At 33.1% G+C, this 19,785-nt stretch overlaps 1 protein-coding gene across 1 annotated transcript; it reads right to left on the minus strand.

Annotated features, from left to right (window-relative positions):
* Positions 1-16,314: 16,314 nt before the first annotated feature.
* On the minus strand, positions 16,315-19,458 carry LOC133818222 (protein DETOXIFICATION 41-like). The gene is made up of 8 exons (XM_062250967.1): positions 18,986-19,458; positions 18,256-18,800; positions 17,976-18,062; positions 17,841-17,897; positions 17,498-17,736; positions 17,268-17,386; positions 16,894-16,980; positions 16,315-16,601 (listed from the first exon to the last, which is right to left on the minus strand). The coding sequence occupies exons 1-8, from the start codon at positions 19,331-19,333 to the stop codon at positions 16,530-16,532; spliced, it is 1,554 nt and encodes a 517-aa protein (XP_062106951.1). The 5' UTR covers positions 19,334-19,458; the 3' UTR covers positions 16,315-16,529.
* Positions 19,459-19,785: the final 327 nt, after the last annotated feature.

The raw sequence follows: 19,785 nt of genomic DNA on the forward strand, positions 1-19,785 counted from the left end.
TTTATCTTGCTGCTAGTCATCTTGATATCTGTTATAGTGTTGGTTTTTGTGCTCGTTATCAGGGAAATCCCATGGAATCTCATATTTCTATTGTGAAAAGAATCATTCGCTATTTCAATAGCACTGTTGATTTTGGGATTTGGTTTTGAAAAGACACTAACTCTAATTTGGTGTGCTTTAGTGATGTTGATTGGGCAGGTAATGCAGATGATAGAAAAAGTACTAGTGGTGGATGCTTCTATCTTGGAAACAATCTCATTTCATGGCACAATAAGAAGAAAAACTGTATCTCTCGGTCAACTGCAGAGGCTGAGTACATTGCTACGGGTAGCTGTTGTACCCAATTGTTATGGATGAAACAAATGATGGAAGATTATGGGTTTGATTTGAAAACTTTAACCATTTTCTGTGATAACGCTAGTGCTATAAATATTTCAAAAAATCATGTTCAACAATATCGCATTAAGCACATAGACATTCATCATCCCTTTATTAGAGAGCTTGTAGAAAATAAAATTCTTGTCTTGGAATATGTTGAAACAAGCAAACAAATAGCATATATTTTTACTAAAGCTCTTGATTCGGTCCGCTTTATTTCTCTAAGGAAATCCTTAGGGGTTTGTACCATTTAATTTTGTGTTCTTTATGGTTCTTGATATTTTGCTTTGACTTGATGTACATAATGTTGTTGTTTTTTTTTTGTTCCAGAAGAAAGTTTCAAACTCAAGAGAATTGTTGATTATTATTTTTATTGCTAATTTTTTAGTGCAATGTTTTCATATAGGTTTAATTCAGGAAAATATTTTCACTCCTCCTAGAAATATTTGGGTCATTCAATCAGTGTTATGTGTGTACTACCATTTTTGAAAAAAAAAATGTGTGTTCAGGCTCCATTGGAAGAATAGAGCTCCCTATCTCAATGTGTGAAAGTCGTCACTCAGTAAGTTGGTACTATGTAATTAGGAGTTATGTAGAGGATACACTACCATTGAGGTAGTGTGACAGCGTCTCCTTTGGTTACAAATACTCAGAAAAAAGTCTATTTGACAAATTAGGCAATGTTCCCTGCTTACACTTTTACACACAAATGCTTGAGATATTTTAAAAAAAAACAATTGAATTAAAATTAAAAAAATGGTTTTAAAAAAACCATTACATACTGATTGAATTTCTTAAAATATTTTTGGTGGCAGAGTAAATTCCTTTCCTGCGTAACTTGTATGGTCTTATTGCAATAAGAAATTAGCTTGGTAAAATAATATATGTGCATTCTTTTGAGTTTGATTTTTTTTCATCAAGAAAAAATGCAAAGTAGGCATGGTGTTTCATATTGTTGGCAAAAATATCAAGGTATGATTTATTTAGTTTTTTTACAAAAAAATATAAAAATTGTGACCGATTTTCATGTTGAGCTTAACTAAAAATATTTGTTTCTTTGTCTTGTTTTAATTCTATTATTAGATAAAAAAATTTGCTCTAAAGTGTTGGTTGTTTGTCTTGTGTTTATTGGTGTTTTATCTTTATTTTTTTTTTTTTTCATTTTTTTCTAATAAAAATGCATCAATTGAAAAAATCATTAAAAATGGAGGGGGGCATTATTTTCCGGCTGGTCATTTATTTTTTAATTATTTTTTCATTTGATTTGATTTGGGGTGTCCTATTTTCATGAGATTGATCTCTTTTTGGAAACTATTGATTTAATTGCAAAATTATAATGTTTGTTTCCCTTTTTATTTCTTTTCGGGTAAGTCGAAGGTAAGGAAAAGTAATTTTTTTAAAATTTTATGATATTGTGGGAGTTATTGCATTAATTGAAAATTGGTTTAGGTAACTTCCCATTTTCCCTTTCTATTCCTTCTCTTTATATTTACCCTAACACGCGATCTAATCCTCTCACTCACATTCTCTTCAGTTTTTTTTCCTTTTAATTTTCTCTGTGTGTGTGTGAGTTCCTCTCTAGGGTTTTCAATGTTTCAAGCTTTTCAATGGAAAAAACCAAGAATGCCTGAGGTGGTTTAAAGAGGCCTGTTCATGGTTCCCTGTCTGTCCCAGCTTCTCATCCTCCTACTCCTCCTGCTCCAGCAACCAAAGCTCTAGAGCAGGTTAATGCTCCTGCAAAACATTTTGGGAAATCAAAAACCCAGTCAAGAAAGAAGACATTCACTATGAATTGCCCACCTGTGATAGCTTCTCCAATCTCCTCGACCACCCCTGGCCTCAGTGGTCATGATGAAATTATTTCATCAGAAAAATCTTTGTCCAAGTCTTCTTATTCTCAAAAGGATGGTTCATCAAGTACAAACTCTGAAAGGGCCATTGTTCTTGTGCCAATGGTGAGTTCTCGAACACGTTCTCGGACCTCCACTCAGAAGCAAACTGAGGTGCTTCGTCCCCATAGTGTTCCCAAAGTCAAGGAAGTTCGTTCTTTTTCTCGGGTGAAAACTCTAAAAAATTACCCTCCTTTTGCATCTTCTTCAAAATCTGATCCAGAAGAAGAAACTGAGAATTTGGAACAAGAATCAGAGGTTGAGTCTGATCCTAGTGCATAATTTCAAGAAAAAGAACAATCTTTGGGAGATTCTGGTTCTGAAAGTGCTGCATCAGAAGAGGAACCTATTGTTACAGAACCTGTTGCTGCTGTTTCGAAACCTACTGCTCAAGACAAAAGCAAAGGAAAACGTTCCATGGCTCCTCCAAATTCTGCTCCTCCTCTGAAAAGGAAAAGACCATCTAGTATCTCTCTTGAAAACTTCAAACCTCATTCACATTATTATTGCTATAATGATCATGAGAGAGATATGAAATTTTATGAGGCAAGAAACTTTATTGTTGAAAAGAATTATAATGTGCTTGCTCATAAGCCGTTTGGAGTTGTTAGTTTGTTAAAAGAAAGGTAGTGGATGGACACTTTGATTGGTATTACTAACTATGTGGATTGAGTTGTGAATGAATTCTATGCCAACATCACCGATGAGTGCCTAGATGAAAATTCCTTCATGTTTGGCAAAGTGTATGTGCGTGGTTACTGGTATTCCTTTACAGTGAATGATGTGGCTGAACCTATTCAATTACCAATTAGAGAGGAGCCATATGATATCATGTTTGATCGTCATGAGGTATTTTCTGGAACTCACTGGAGACAAGGATGTCGAGCTCACCGATACTATGCACATCTCTCAACTCACTTATCAACATGCAGTGCTTATGAGGTTTGCCTTGTCCAATTGGTTTCCTTGCTCCAATTTGTTAAATGTTTCTAATGACCTTGCCTTTCTATTATACAAAATCACTACTGGTCCTCAAGTTGATTTGGCTGATCTTATTTGGGAACAAATTATGTCTTTTAGAAAGGGTAAAAAACTCAAACTTAACCTTGTGTTTCCCAATTTGATTTATAAGATCTTATCTGATCAAAGGGAACTGATTTTTGACAATGAATCAATTGAGCCTCCCACTGTTGGTCAGACATTCAAAATCTCAGAAAAACCGTCTCAAGGAAAGTCTTCCAAGAAATTGGGTCGTTCTGCTTCTCTTGGAGTACTAGATGCTTCACCTGCTGCCACAGCTTCAACTTCTGCACCTGCAGAACTGGCAGAAATCCATGCTCGTTTGGCTAGGATGGAGAATAGTCAAGGACAACTTCTAAAGAGGATGGACAACATCATGAAGTACTTTCAAAGTGACTAGGATGGCTGGTTGAATTAATGTTTATGTTTTTATTGTTTTTTATGTTTATGTTGAACTTTAATGTCATTTTTTATTGTCTTTTGTGGTTTTTGGCTCCTTTGATAGACAAAAAGGGGGAGTAGTATTTATTTTTTGGATTACAACTATGGACCCTATTTTCAAGAGGAGTTTTTTATTTGTGGTTTTGTTGAACTTTTTCCGTTTAAAAAGTTATCATGTTTTTTTGTTATATGTGTTAGTAAGCTTTCATGCAGGGGGAGTATTTTTACACTCTCATTTTTTGTTCTAACACTTTGTTTTGCAGATTCATCCTTGTTTGTTTTCTTCAAAATATTTTGTCAATCAAAGTGTCAAAGGGGGAGATTGTTAATTCCATTTTGGCATATTTAATTTGACAAAAATATTTTGTATTACATTCGGCTATATATAAATATATATTATTGATATATGTTTTATTTGTTTTAAATAATAAATGTATAATTGATGACAAACTTTTCTATATTAGGAAAGTTTGCGAAAAATAGTGTGTTTTTATTATGATAAAATTAAATCTTTTTTAGTTGTCTTTTTCCAGCCGATTGCCTCATTGTATTTGACCATATAATTCAGTTTTATTGCATGATCAAGTTATAAAAGGGAATCCTTGATTCCTACATCAAATGATGAATTGTTACCATATTTAGCTCACGATTCTGTAGCTACAGAATCAGAAAATCCTGTCAAACTGGAGAATTCTTTTAGGAAAGTTTCCTTGTGGGCTTAGGTCAGTTTAGACCGTGTATTAGCTGCCCAATATGAGTATAATGAGTATAAATGCTCATATTGGCTGCTAGGTTTTAGTTATTTCTTTTTGAATTTCATTCTTATTGTAAACGAGGGTCTTTGTTTTGTAGAGGTGAGTGAGTTCGACTCTACCTCTGTTTTTCAGTGTCCTTGTAATTGTTTTGAGTCTTCAAACAGTTCTACGAAGGAGGAGAACAAAGCGCAAACCTTCGGGAGAAGGTGGTCCAAGTCTTGCTTCGGGAGGAAGTAAGCACACTTTAAGCAGATCGAAGGGAGTTCGTATTCTTGAAGGTTCAACAAGGTTCATTTGTCAAGGTGGAATACATCAAGCTTGCGGCATATAATAAGAGGGAGTCTATTTATGCACAAGTCCAAAACTTTGTATTTTTGAGATCTTACTAATGAATCTTATCTTTGGGCGTGGCCCCGTGGACTAGTAGCAATCTTCAAGGATTGTTGATACCATGTATAAAAACCTTGTGTGTTTTCATTTTCTGCACTTTAGTTCTTTTCTGGTTTTCTGGTATGTAGTTACAGAACCTTGGTCTGTAGCTACAACGTATCTGTTTCAGTACCAACTTAATTATTCTGTATTTAATTAATTGATTAATTAAATAATAAGTTGGTAATTATAAAATACGGAATTTCATTGTTGGTAAGATTTTAGAAGGTATTTTTTGCCTCAAAATTTCTATATCAATCACACATTTGAGGTAATTAAGTTTCCAAAATTACAATAGTAAGTTATATATTGCTAGATATTTAGTGATATTTTATTTTTTATTTATTAATTATTAATTTTATTTTATTGGTTTGTGGATTTAATAGCAAATTCGATTACTACGTGAAGTAATTTTTCTAGCTTTTGGATTATTAATTGCAAGAGGTACATATATATTCTCTTACTTCTACTTTTAATATTATTAAACAAATGTTAGAGGAGTTTGAATATCTTAAATATTCATCCATAGTGAAGTAGGTTCTGAGATTAAAATTGTGTGATGCAGTGATAACGGAAGGTTGAGAACTTGTATGTTTTAGTGAAGTAGGTTCTGAGAAATTTGGTTGTGTGCTGCGGAGCTATAAGGAAGAAACTTGTGTTATGTTGTTTGAATTGTTTGTTTTGCTATTCACATGTAGATGGTTAGATCACTATTATAGGGGAAATGCTCCCAAGACTTCCAACCTCTCCCACTGGGAGGCGTGGGAAGTCTCTCACCTCTCCCAATGGGAGACATTGAAAGTCTCTCAGGGACTTTCAATGTCTCCCAATGGGAGAGGTGAGAGACTTCCCACGTCTCTCAGTGGGAGAGGTTGAAAGTAAAGTCATAAAACCCTTATTTTGTTGTAGTGAGAAAGTCTATATTTGTAATAGTGAACGGTATTCATGACACATTTTAAATATCATAAAATCCCTTATTTGTTGTAATGATCAAACATAATTTTTTGTGGTTTAACTTAATCTTTTTTAAAAATTATGTTAGTTTTAACATATATGCTTAAAATTCTGTTAGTTTTTTTTTTTTTTTTAAACAAATGGTGTTGTTTCATGTGGAATATAACTAACATTCACTATGTTTCGAATATTTAACATCTATATTAATAATAAAAACTAACTAATTAAGAACACATCTCACTCACTACAACAAAATATGGGTTTTTTGACTTTATTTGGGAGATATTGAAAGTCTACAATGTCTCCCATAGGGGAAGACGTTGTAGGTAGAATCATTGTAAGTATATATCTCACGTCTCCCAATAGGAGAGGTGAGAGACATCTCATGTCTCACAGTGGGAGAGGTTGAAAGGTGTCCAAAAACGTGGACTTTCAACCTGTCCCATTGGGAGAGGTGAGAGACTTCCCACGTCTCCCAGTGGAAGAGGTTGAAAGTCTCCTAATTTAAAAAAAAAAACAAATTAGTTAAATTAAAATTAATAAATTAAATAAATTTATTAATATAATTGTTTGTATGTTTAATTATATGGTATATTTGAAAGATTAAATAATTTTTTTTAACAATTTTGTAAAAAAAAAACTAAATTAATAAATAAAACTAAATCAACTATTTTCTCAAGAAAAAAAAAATTAAATTAAATTAACAAAACTATTCTTTAATTTCTTTGTATTGTTTATACATACCCACACCACAAAAACAAATAAATAATACACATCCAGATGGTTACAGTAGTTAAAAAAATATATGATAATTCATTTAATTAACTATGCAAAAACAAAAATAACAATTAAATATAAAAATTCATAAATGAATAAAAAATATAAAACAAATATTAAATTTGATACAAACTTTTGAAGGGAATCTCTATAGCACAAGAGGAAAAAAATGAAACATATAGGTGGTGTTTGGTAACAATTAAAAAATAGTTTTTTATTTAATTAATTAAAAATTTAAAAATAAAACATAAAATAGTGTTTGGTAACTCTATTTTTATTTATTATTTTTTTAAATTTTAAACAAAATTTATTAAATTTTGAAAATAGAAAATTTTCACTTTCAAATTTTTTTAAACCGTTTTTTATTTTTAGTTACTTTTTTTTTCTTCTCTTCTTCAAATTAGCACATAATTTTATATAGATAAAAAAAATAAAAATGATCAAACGCATTTATTATATTTTGTTTTTAAAAACAAAAATAGTTATCAAACATATTTTTATTTTTTAAAAATAAAAAAAACAAAAATAAAAATAACATTTTCATTTTTGTATTTAAAAAATTCAAAAACAAAAATTTTATCAAACATAACCATAATAACTGTTTTTAATGAGGCAGAGGCGAGGCCTGCACCAGCGACGAGATTGGGGAAGGAAAGAGATTCACCCACTAGCGCCGACTTCAACAGCTCCGGCCTTCCACAGCCACGAGGTCACTTGCGCGCCTCCACCACTGCTGTGAGGAAAGCTCACCTCCACCTGCAGATCAAGAAACAAAGACACAATTATAGAGAGAGAGAGAGAGAGGAATATGAGTTTGAGTGAGTATGTTCATGGGAGAGATGAGTTTGAGGGGATGTTCATGGGAGAGATGGTGAGAGATTAAAAAGGCGGCTAGGGTAAAGAGAAAGAGAGAGGGAGAGAAAGAGAAAGAGAGAGAAATGTTTCTTATTAATATTATTAATGATAATATATTAAATGTATAGAGAAACGTGTGAGTGGGAGGAGAGAGAAATGTGTGGAGTGATTTAAATATGACGTATATAATTTGTTTTGTTTGTATTAATAATATATATATATATATATATATTTGAGAGATAAATGTGAGAGGAGAGAGAAATGTAATAAATCTATTCAATTTTACATAATTATATATATAAGGATATTAATTGGGTAGGGGATGTAACGACTCATGCTAAGAGACGTGGGACCCATTTGATGTCTTCATGCGGGAGATATTGTATGTGGTTGCAAAACTATTCAGTAATCACGTGGGGCTCATCCATCATATTTACAACGTCTCCTATCATATTCAATGTCTTACAATTATACTCATTAATAAATATGACATTAAATTTTTTTTATACTTTTTAATGTCTTACAAAGAGAGTCATCAAAAGTAAAAATTATTGTAGTGCTCATGAATAGAGTAGATGCTGATTTTTCTCCATTCAAGCAATAATTATAGTATAAATTCAAGTTTTAATAATATAGCTCCCTCAGCAGTATCAGCTTTGTCTTCTATATGTTAATAATTATTTTCTTCTTTTGTTATTTTTTTTTTTGGACAAAAGACCAATTTATTCATATATAGAAGTATTGTTGTAATACATTGGCTTCAACATACATATGATAAAATTTCTTCAAATCAAGTGAACTCATCAATAATTGAAAGTACATACTCGATGATTAATACAAAAAATATCACTTGAAAAGATAGATAACAAATGTAATATATCTAATGATAAAAGTTCATTGAGATAAAAGAAAATACTGAGAAAGATAAAAAAAATTATGTATCTCACAGATATCCACATAAGAGAAACTAAAAGAACTACAACGAAAAGTTTTAAGTTCTCCAAATGTTAAAAACTGCCCCAACTTTTGAGAAAAAAGAATTATTGAAAGATCCAGCTAATGTTTGAATAGGTTCCACCTCAAACATCATTTCACATTAAATTGCATCATCCTCTAGTTTTTATATAAATATGCACACGAATATTTAAAAACAAAATATATAAACTATAATTTTTCCCTATATTTTTATCTGTACAAAACTTTAAGAATGAGTTTTTTGTTTTTTTACTTTTGATTTCTTAAAAGACAGAGGATTGGGAAAGAGAAAAAATAAAATTATATATTTAAAAGAGAAAATGAATGAATAATTTATTATTGTAAAATATTTTTTAATCTTAACTATTAATTACTTTAGTACGACCAAATAAATAAAATAACCATTAGATTATGGTCATAATTAGCAAACTAAAGTATAGTTCTAATCTTTGTACTGTAAAAGTGCTTATAAATATATATATATATATATATATATATATATTTGTCTCTTCTATATAAAAAGTGTGTAGATAACGATAATTGTTGGTTTTAACGGAATTATTATAAAATTCTGTTGAGTTTGACGATTTTTAAGAATCTGACGTTAACTTTAACAGATTTATTTCAAATTATTAAAAAAATTGAAATAACATAAGGATAATGTGAGGATTCTGACGATATTTTTTTAAATAACGTTATAAACTTATTTTAACACTGTTGCTTTGGATAACATGAAAAAAAAATCTGTTAATGTAAATTCTTTAAGTTAGCGTGAAAAAATCTGTTAACGCTATTGGAAAAAAATCCTGAAATTGATATTTTTATTTGAATTTTTAAACTTGAAGGCTTTTATTTAAAATAGTAAAAATATTTCTACGGCTATCCAAAGCAAATGCCATCCAGTTTGAGGCGACTGTTCGCAACAATATTGGTATATTGTAATCCAACCAATCCAAGAGACCTTTGGAAACGTTTTGAGGAAGATATGTCAATTGATTTCAAATCTTCAGAAGATTCTACATCGACTGCAAGATATCATGTATTAAGGTCAATCTCTTCTACAATTGAATCAATGGGGAAAAACATTAACTCTTACCATCTTCTTGATGAAGACATTTCTTTCGATGGAAATGAATTTCAATCTAGAGAAATCGATGATGAGTTGGGTGTTGAAATTCCAGAAGAAGATATTACATCTTCAAGATCACTTAATAGCGAGCAACAACAAATGTATAATGTAGTGTTGGAAAAAGTTTTATCAAACCAAAATACTGCATTCTTTGTAGATGGCCCAGGTGGGACAGGGAAAAGATTCCTATACAAGGCACTTCTGGCAACAGTACGATCAAGAAACTTGGTAGCACTTGCAACTGCTTCATCAGGTGTGGCTGCATCTATACTTCCAGGAGGTCGAACAGCTCACTCACGCTTTAAGCTTCCACTTGATACTGACGAAAAAACCACATGTTGTGTGAGCAAACAAGGTGCACTTGCAAACCTTCTTTGTATCGACCCAAATTTGCTAATGAGGCTTGGAGCCTTGATTAGTGTGCCTGGAGGGCAATAATTGTTATACTGTATTAATTTATGTGAATTTAATGAATATGTGGTTAGAATGCATGTTTAGGTGAGTAAATATGCATGTGGACCCCATCTGGTTGTCAGGGGCATATTTGTAATTTTAGCCCGTTGATGGCATAAATGTGATATATGTGATATAATGGTGATATATTTGTGATGCACGTTCCGAGATGGTCCTAGGGACCTGATTAGCTAGAAAGTCACAACGGGGTTAAATACCCGGCTCGGGAGGAGCCTAGAGGTATTTTGGGAATATTATATATTAGTTTGGGAATCTTGAGTAACGGTTAATGGCACTTTGGTAACTTGGGTAACTATAGGTAACCATTGAGGATAGTTACTTTAAGTGAGAAAATGATATTTTTGTAAGAGGATAGGAAAGGTCTAGGTTACTCTTGAGGATTAGCTAGAATAAGAGTTAGATGGAAGGGCAAATGAGTCTTTTGGCTTATATATAGATAACTTTGGCTGAGGGGAAAGGCTGGAACGTTTTCATCCTTGTGTTTATGCAAGAGCTTGGCTTTGGGAGCTCTAGAGGAAACTAGGGAAAAACAGAAAGGAAGGAAAGGAATCTCTGAATTTTTGTGGGATCAAGAAGGGAGTTAAGGCTAGAAAACTTAGAGGATTGTTATACATATTGAGGAAAGAGAATTCTGAGTAATTATGCTGTAGAATTCAGCTAAGAATATCATGGTTTGAGAATTGAATTGTGTGTTTTGTTTGGTGAATTCTTGGGGTGAATTGTGGTTAGGTTCAGCTTGAATTTAGTGAATTAAGCTTGGAATTTGATTGGGAAAGAAGCTCAAGGTCGAATCTCCACTTGAAGTAAGAATTCCATGCATATTTGAAGTTATTTCTGGTTTGGTTTAAGATTTTTAAAGGCTGGTTTAAGTTTTGAGAATTCTGAACCATTAAGTGATTTTTGGGTTTGATTGTGTGTTTAGACTTGTTGTTGATGTTTCTGAGTTGTTAGATGGTTTATATGGGGTTTTGGATTGAATTTTGAGACTTAGGTATCCTTTGGTATTTATTTGGGAGTGTTTTGGCTCGGGGAAAACGTTGGAAGAAACCCAGATTTCTGGGTTTGCGAAGGGGCGCCGCGGCCCTATTCTTCTGCACTGCGGCGCTAGGTTGCATCAGGGAAGGGAGCCACGCTGGGCGCCGCGGCCCTTAAGGGCTAGTGCCACGGCGCTAGGACATTTCTAGGCAGGGGGAAATTTCAGTTTTTAGGCTTTTGCCCAGGGGGCTCGGGGGACACTTCCGCCACCTTGTGTGGGGATCCAGGAGGTCCCGAGAGCTTGGGATTGGTTCCGGAAGATGCTTTTGAATTGGTTAGTAATGGGAGTGCTATTTATGTGTTGTGACTAGGTTTCCAGTGAGGCTCGGATTAGAGGATCGTGCTCAAGGGTTCAGTGCTCAAGAAGCTCGGGACACAGGTAAGAAAGCTGTTGTACCCATAGAGCAGGGCGAGACCCCATAGTTGCGTTGCAGGGTACGACCCTATATAATTATGTGTTGGGTGTAGTCCATTGATTGTGTTAGTATATGTTTAAGTTACGTTTTAATTATGCTATGTATGCATATATGTGAAAGATCGGCTAGGGCCGGGAACGGCGAATGCCGAGAACGGCAAGGGGCCGAGAGCAGCGTTTAGCACACGGAGTGCGAGCTGCCAGGGTAAGACCCTGAAGGATACCTGGGATATCCTTACGGTGTAAACCGCAACTCAGGGCCTGGTAAAGCGCCTAAGACGGCATGGCCGTATGTGTTTAGTTTGTTGACAAAATTGGTTATATGCTAAATGGTTCGTATGTGTATGTTATCTGTTTATGTGGAGTTTTCTTGCTGGGCTTCGGCTCACGGGTGCTCTGTGGTGCAGGTAAGGGCAAGGAGAAAGTCAATCGACCATGAGTATGGAGAGCGTGACGCAGCGCGTACATGTCTGGTTTGCCTGGCTGCCACGGCCAGGGGTATTTTTGGAAGTTGTTTGTAAAGAACCCTATTTTGTCGTATAGTCAACTTAAAGTATATTTTGAGTTGTAAATATTTATAAACAGTATTTTGGGATTCCAAATGTTAAACATTTTATGATTTTTCAGTAAATGGAATTATTTTCAAAGTTTATGACTCTGTTTATGGTTTGATTACACATTTGCCTTAAAACCTCGACTAGCGAGTTAAAAGCACGTTTCAAACTCACTTAGTAATAGCTCTAAGGAAGTAGGGCGTTACATTCTTCATGCAGCACAATTAATAATATGGGATGAGGCACCGATGACAAGAAAACAACACATAGAGGCATTAGACAAAATGCTACGAGACATCAATGATTCTGACTTAGCCTTCGGTGGAAAGGTTGCTGTTTTGGGGGGAGATTTTCGACAAGTATTACCTGTGGTCCGTAAAGGAACTAGACAAGAGCAGGTTAATTCTAGTCTGGTTCATTTTTACTTGTGCCCTACATTGACTAAGTTTCGACTAACTGAAAATATGCGAGCAAGATTAGATCCAATGTTTTCAAATTATGTGCTAGCAGTATGTAATGGATTGCCACCCACCACAAAAGATGAAATCATAAAAATACCAAATGGGATACTTGTTCCCTATGATGATGATAAGACTTCATTAGATCACTTAATACAAGACGTTTTTAACAACATTCAAGATTATTCAGGAAATATGTCAACTATGATGAACCGGGCCATACTAACATCAAAGAATAGTTTTGTCGATGAAATAAATGCATTGTTAATACAAAGCTTTCCAGGTGAAGCCCATCGATATTACAGTGTAGATGAGACAATAGATAAAACTGGGCAATCAGTTATGGAAGATTTCTTAAACACATTAACACCTAATGGACTTCCGCCTCATGAATTATTACTAAAGAAAAATTGTCCCATCATGCTCCTAAGAAACATTAATCCTTCAGAGGGACTATGCAATGGAACCCGTTTGATTTGTCGGCCTTTCGATCGAAATATCATAGATGCTGAAATTACCGTTGGACATCATATGGGAAAAAGAGTCTTCATTCCAAGAATACTGTTCTTACCAAATGTGGATGTTAATAGTAGTTTTCCGTTTAAGCGAACTCAATTTCCTATAAGATTCAGTTTTGCAATGACCATAAATAAGTCAAAAGGCCAAACATTGGATTATGTTGGGATTTATTTACCACAACCAGTATTTTCTCATGGCCAATTATACGTCGCTTTATCAAGGGCAAAGACAACGTCTACAGTGAGGATTTTAATTCGACCAGTGACTACTGATAAACTTGACAAAAACTACACCAAAAATATTGTGTACACTGAATTATTATCATCATCATGTTCAAATTAATGTTTATGTAGGTAATATTCACAGATTTTATTAATCTATTTTCAATCAATTATTCTATTATTCCATTATTTCATAAATTAATAATTCAAATACATTATATTTATGTGTGTAATATTCTTCTATCTTTACAGGGAAAAAGTGTCGACAATATGTACATCGATCAACGAGATCACGCCAAATACAAAACCTTGGAAAATCAAGATGATTGTGGCTGACAAATCTCCAAAGCGAACGTCGTAACTTAGCAGTCAAATACCAAAATCTAATATTAATCGACCAACAGGTATCATATTTGTTATAATATATATTAGTTTGAAAATTACTAATACTCTCCTAAATGAATGTAGCATACCTCTATTTATCATTTGCAACTCATATAGTACATTATTAACCATTATTTCTTAAAATTTTGGTTCAGGGGAATCGAGTCCAATCAGTAATTTATGGAACAAATATTGACTCTAGGGAGGACACTTTAAAATTGTTTCACTCTTATTATATCAGTGACGCCCTTGTCAAAAATGTCAACCCAAGGTACAAGATTGGAACATATGAATATGATTGGACCCTCAACTCAAGAACACTAATAGAAGATGTAGAAGAACAAGGCAATCAAATAGAGGCGCCAAAATATAACATCATTCCATTTACAGACTTGCACTCTTACAAAGACTCAGCTGAACGAATATGTATTTTCAAATTTAATTCTTATACAAATTGATTATCATCAAAATAACCATTTTCCTATTTCAATATGTAGATTTCTTAGCTGTTGCAATCCAGATTGAATCAACAAAAGAGATAACCACAAAATTTCAACAACAAACAATCCAAGAGATATATCTTATCGATGAAAGGTAAAAAAATAAAAACATACTTTCAATTAAATTAGTATTGATATTACTTTACAAAATATACACTATGACATTTTTTATTCAATCTAATTTGTCAGCTTCAACCTAATTAAATTGACTATGTGGGGTCGGTTTGTCCAAGACGAATGTCAAACAATAACAAAAATTATTAAAGAATACCCAATAATATTGGGAACACAAATAGTTGTTCGAACATTTAGATGTACTTAGAAAGACATAACTTATATATTCTTATATCTTTAATATACTTTCATTAATATAAATCTCAATTTGAACACGTGATTGTCCCTATCATCACGTTCATCAAGTACCTTCACAATTAATCGTCAAATTCCAGAGGCAAATGCATTGAAGCAATGGTAATACTCGCATATTAAAATACACATATTGCTCAAATTATTTTACATTTAATTATATTATTTTCATACGATTTTCCTATATTTATTAAGTTTTATTACTATTCCCTTTTTATTCTAAAGGGCGAATAATAATACACTGAAAATCAAAAGTATCATTGAAACATCGTTGACACATCCATCTGCTACTCTATCATCTATTGGACTTCAAAAAACCGTGAAGATTTGTGATATTCCCTGTGCGATGAAGGCTTTGCAATCTATGGAGGTAAATATTACTTTTTTATTTAAATTTAATAACAAACTACAATTATTAACTTTCTAAAGAACAATTCTTATTTTATGTAGAAAAAATACTTTTGGATAGAAGCAAAGATAAATATAATTGATTCTTCCCAAATGTACTATTACATGTCGTGTGCGATATGCCATAGAAAAATAAGACATAAGTATGACGAAATAGTTGTTTGCGAAAATCCAAACTGCAAACAACGAGGCACCCCCACACCACAGTGAGTACATTTGATTTAAATTTATAAATAAATTATAAATTTAAAAAAACTACTATTCACATTAAAACTAATATATTTAAATAAATTTTAAGTGCTAGGGCATATGTGCAACTAGAAGATGATACTGGAAAGCTCAATGTTGTCATGTTCGGAGAAGTAGTAGAAGAGACATTTGGTAGTTCTGCAGTCGAGTTGATGGAAAATTTTACACAGGTAAGAATAAATATTACTACATTTCAAAATAATACATATGAAAAATACCATAATTTATATAAACTAACTCTAAATTGTTCTTGCAGGAAATTCCTCAACACATTGAAATTGTTGCAAATAAATTAGCAACAAAAAAATGGACAATCAAATTGTCTGGGGATGAACAAAAAATTAATAATGTGAAATACAAGCATTTCATTATTCTCTCCATTGAAGCAAAACAAGATAACAACAAGGATGAATCATCATCCTAAATTACAAACCCAAATTAATAACTTTCTTCATTTTATTTATTTATTAAGATAAAATCACATTCTTTATTAAACTATATACAATTTTATTTTTATTTTTATATTTACGAATGTCTAGCCTTTAAAACCGTTCAATAGCAAAATCGCTCGTTCGGAAACAAAACTACCAAATCCTTATCAACAATGTTATTATTTGAATTCCAACAATATTTTTAGTAATATCTTTATGCCATACATTATATTAAATATTGTCTTTTAAAATATATGACACTGATTATAGAAAATTTACTCATTTGGTACCCGTATTTTTGTAAACTATCATTTTGGTACCCTCTTTTTTAAATAATCAATCATATGGTACCATGTATTTCAAAATCATATATATTTGGTACTCTAAACTCAAATTTCATAAATACAATTTTTATGAATATGATCAAACTGTCATCAGTTATATGTAATTAAGTAATTAAATTTATATTTCGAATTCATATAATTGAGAGAAGTTTTATTAAATTGGTAAAATTATATCAATTAAATACATAGTACCAAATAAATGACTATTAATGTAAATATAGGGTACCAAATAGTTACCTATTATTGATTAAATAATAAAATTTAATACGAAAGTTTAAAAAAAAATTAAGTTTACACATTTTCTCAATATAACTAAGCAAACGTGCATTCCACGTTGTTTTCTGCTAGTATATATAAATATATCAAGGTTACCATATGGTAATTATCAAAATTTTCATTGATTAAATATTGAAAATTTTATAAGAGGTTTCCATTCCAGAGCATTATCCATCCATTTTTAGGTACTTTTATATTGATATCGAAACCATACTGTTACAAGGGGAAATAAAGTAAATTACAATTTATTTCACCTCCAAGCTGGCTCGCAAAAACAAATTTTAATTCTTTTCTTATGCGTCAACCACCAAATTTAAGGTCGTTTCATTTTCGGCTCTTTTTACTCGATCAGCTGCTTTTATAACCTGTAACATGTGTTAAAATGACTTATAACAACTTGAATACTACATATAGCATTATTAATTGATAGCTAACATAATAACATGACAGTTTTTTTCATCCAGTAATATTTATCTAAACTAAAACTCATTATTCTTAAAAAAATATTTCATTCTGTATATTATTTTGGTGCACATTAATCCTAATAATATTAATTAGGGTGAAAATTAAAGGGGACGTAACATATTCATATATATTTTTTCCTGTTATAAGACCCACCTCAGAATAATAATAAAGTTTTAAAATATGTCACGTTACCTCAGTGTCCCAATTTGTCTTGGCTGTGAGAATAATCAAAGTGACTGTTTGTAAGAAAACTCCAACAACCATTCCCAACCAAATACCCTTAAAACGGCAAAAAAAAAAAAAAATTATAATCAAAAGTTAATCCTTGACAATCAATAATAATTTTCATAAATAAAATGAAAAATCATTCAGGTGCCAATTCCACCACAAGTAGGTCACATACCATTATTTGTGCAATCTAATATCAGATCTCACTTAGTTAAATTTAATAAGTATTACAAATTATCGCTAACCAATTATAAAGTATCACCTCAGTATTTTGCGTGCCAAATAATAGCACTCCATAAATATATAAATATATAACCTTGATGATGTATCCAACTTACATTTACTCCGAGACTAGTTTTGAAGCCAAGAACACATCCAATAGGAAGACCAACAACATAATAAGCCGTTAGATTAACGTAAGCCACCACAGCTTGCCATCCACTTCCAATGGCCACCCCTGAAAACACAAGCACAAGCACAGGCAGACACACAAATATAAATATTGAATTTTGTGTAAGTAAACATTTTTTAAATGTATAACGATCATTTTAATTAGTATTGTTTTCACCTGAGAGGATAGGTTGAACTCCATTCAAGAAGATAGAAATGGCTAACAATGGGGTCAAGTTCGACACTTTTTCTATAATACTTGGATCACTTGTAAACAACTCGCTTAATGGTACCCGAAAAATTAAGACTATTGCACTGAAGATCAGGCTGATGATGATGCTGTTTCCATTTACTACAAACACCGAAAATTTAGCTACTTTTGGATTAGCTGCTCCTAGCTCGTTACTAACCCGGACACTGCAGATTCAGCAATAATTTTTTGGCAGTATATATAAAGCTATGTTAAAAAAGGAGCAATTAAAGTAATTATGTTAGAAAATTTAGCTTTTGTAATTACTAACCTGGCTGCTGTGCCTAGGCCCAACATAAAACAAATGTCCCAGTTCAAGTAGTTCATGCTGAATTTATATCAGACCAATAACAATTGTTAGGTTAAAACGAAAAATAAATCAGGAAGGTGTAGGCGTATAGCATACCAAATAGTAATGGAGTCTAACGAAAGTGTAGGATTGGAAAGCAGTCCTGATATGAGCACCAGTCCTTGGTTGTACCATATCTCCAAACTACATATGTATATGAAAATGGTTAATTGTTCATGTAAAAGAATAGTGGAGAAGAGAGATTAGTTACATAACAATTGTTTGTTTTATTGGATTTATAACTTGGATAATCTAGCTTGTTGTATAATTATATATATGTATAGTTCTATATGTGTGTGTGTGTGTGTGTGTGTGTGTGTTGGAGTCTTAGACGTACCACAGCATGACAGCAGAGGCAACCGTGAGCTTGAAATAAGGCCATATCCCGGTGAATGCTTTCCAAGAAAAGCCAGTCCAAGTATGATTACAACTTGGGCTAAGAAGAATATAAATCCCATTAGAAAGAACAAGAAGCCACCAAGAGAAGCTGAGTGAAAGGGCTGCCCCAAGAAGCCCAAGCCCGAAAACGTCGACGACTAGCCAACTCAGAAAAACGTGGAAGACGAACACCCCAGCTGACATATAGGCCAGAGGATTCACTATGGTCTGAGCTTGAAGAAACCTCTGCATGGGGCAGCTCAGCGCGAATGCGTAGATTTGAGGGATCAGTCCGCGAGTGAAAATTTGACCCTGCTCCGCTATGCTGTCGGACTGGCCTATGGCTGTTAGTATCGAACCCGAGAACCAGTACAGGAAGGTGAGCAGTACTGCAGCTCCCAAATGTAGGACAATGGCTCTCTGGCATATGATGCCCATTGCTTGGTATTTTTTGGAACCGTACGCTTGGCCGCAGACTGTTTGGACTGCACTCGCCATCCCCAGCTTATTTTTGGTTTTATTAATTTAAAAATTATTAGCAAACCAAGTACAACTAAAAGTGTAAAAGTGAGAAGTAGAGTGCTCGGCTAGTCGCTAGTATATATTAATATATAATTAATTAAAGCAATTGAATAGAACATTTTAAGTGGTACCATCACCACATTAATTCTATACACAGCTATTCATACCATTATTCCATAGGCAAGACCTTGGATTCCAACGCTGGCAACGGAGGCCCCGGCGAGCTCCAAGGCGCTGAGGTGGCCGCAGAATATGAGGGTAACAAAGGTGAGCATGTAGTTGAACTCGGAGACAGCAATGGCAGCTCCAGAGAGTATCCAGAGCAGCCTTGTTTCCCAAGCAACAAGCCGAAACCACCATCTAAATGGAAGAGGCTTCTTCTCCAGAACCTCTTCCACTTGTTCCGACGACAGGTCCGAAATCCGAGTATCATGATCATGTGGACTAAATCTACTGTCGTTCTGATCAGTTCTAAGTAGTGAAAGCCTATACTGGTCCACATCCTGTGCAGCCATGAGCTTTCCACTCCTCTCCTCTCTCTCTCTTAAAAAAACAAAGAAAAAACAGAAAACCAGCCTGAGAAATGTTTTACTCACGCACGTGAATTTAAGATAAGACAGATATGACCGAACCAATTGATAAGTGAGTTTAAATAGCTTTTCGTTGGGGATTAGGGGGGTGGGGGGCGTTGTGTTTAATGTCTTGGTGCGAGGTATAGCTTTGTAGAGAAACTACCTAATAGTCAAACGATGCTGGTAGCTCGTATCATATAATAACCTTATAATTTGTGTTAAGAGGAATTTTTGTTTTATCTATTTATTTATTTACCTAACTAGTTAGCTTAATTAGTTTTTGTATATTTTTGGTTCGCAGTTCGCATTACAATTTTACAAATTGTCAAAGTTATCTATTGAACACACACAAATGAATAAGAAAAGAAAACACTCATATAATATTTTTTTAATAT

This window comes from Humulus lupulus, chromosome 2 (assembly GCF_963169125.1).
Source record: "Humulus lupulus chromosome 2, drHumLupu1.1, whole genome shotgun sequence".
Taxonomy (NCBI): domain Eukaryota; kingdom Viridiplantae; phylum Streptophyta; class Magnoliopsida; order Rosales; family Cannabaceae; genus Humulus; species Humulus lupulus.

Excerpts from the sequence above, each read along its gene's own strand:
- LOC133818222 (XM_062250967.1), bottom strand. The coding sequence starts at position 19,333 with ATGGCTGCACAGGATGTGGACCAGTATAGGCTTTCACTACTTAGAACT. Across the intron at positions 18,801-18,985 it reads GTCTTGCCTATGGAATAATG|CTGGGGATGGCGAGTGCAGT; the intron begins GTATGAATAGCT and ends ACCAAAAATAAG. Across the intron at positions 16,981-17,267 it reads AAACTAGTCTCGGAGTAAAT|GGTATTTGGTTGGGAATGGT; the intron begins GTAAGTTGGATA and ends TGCCGTTTTAAG.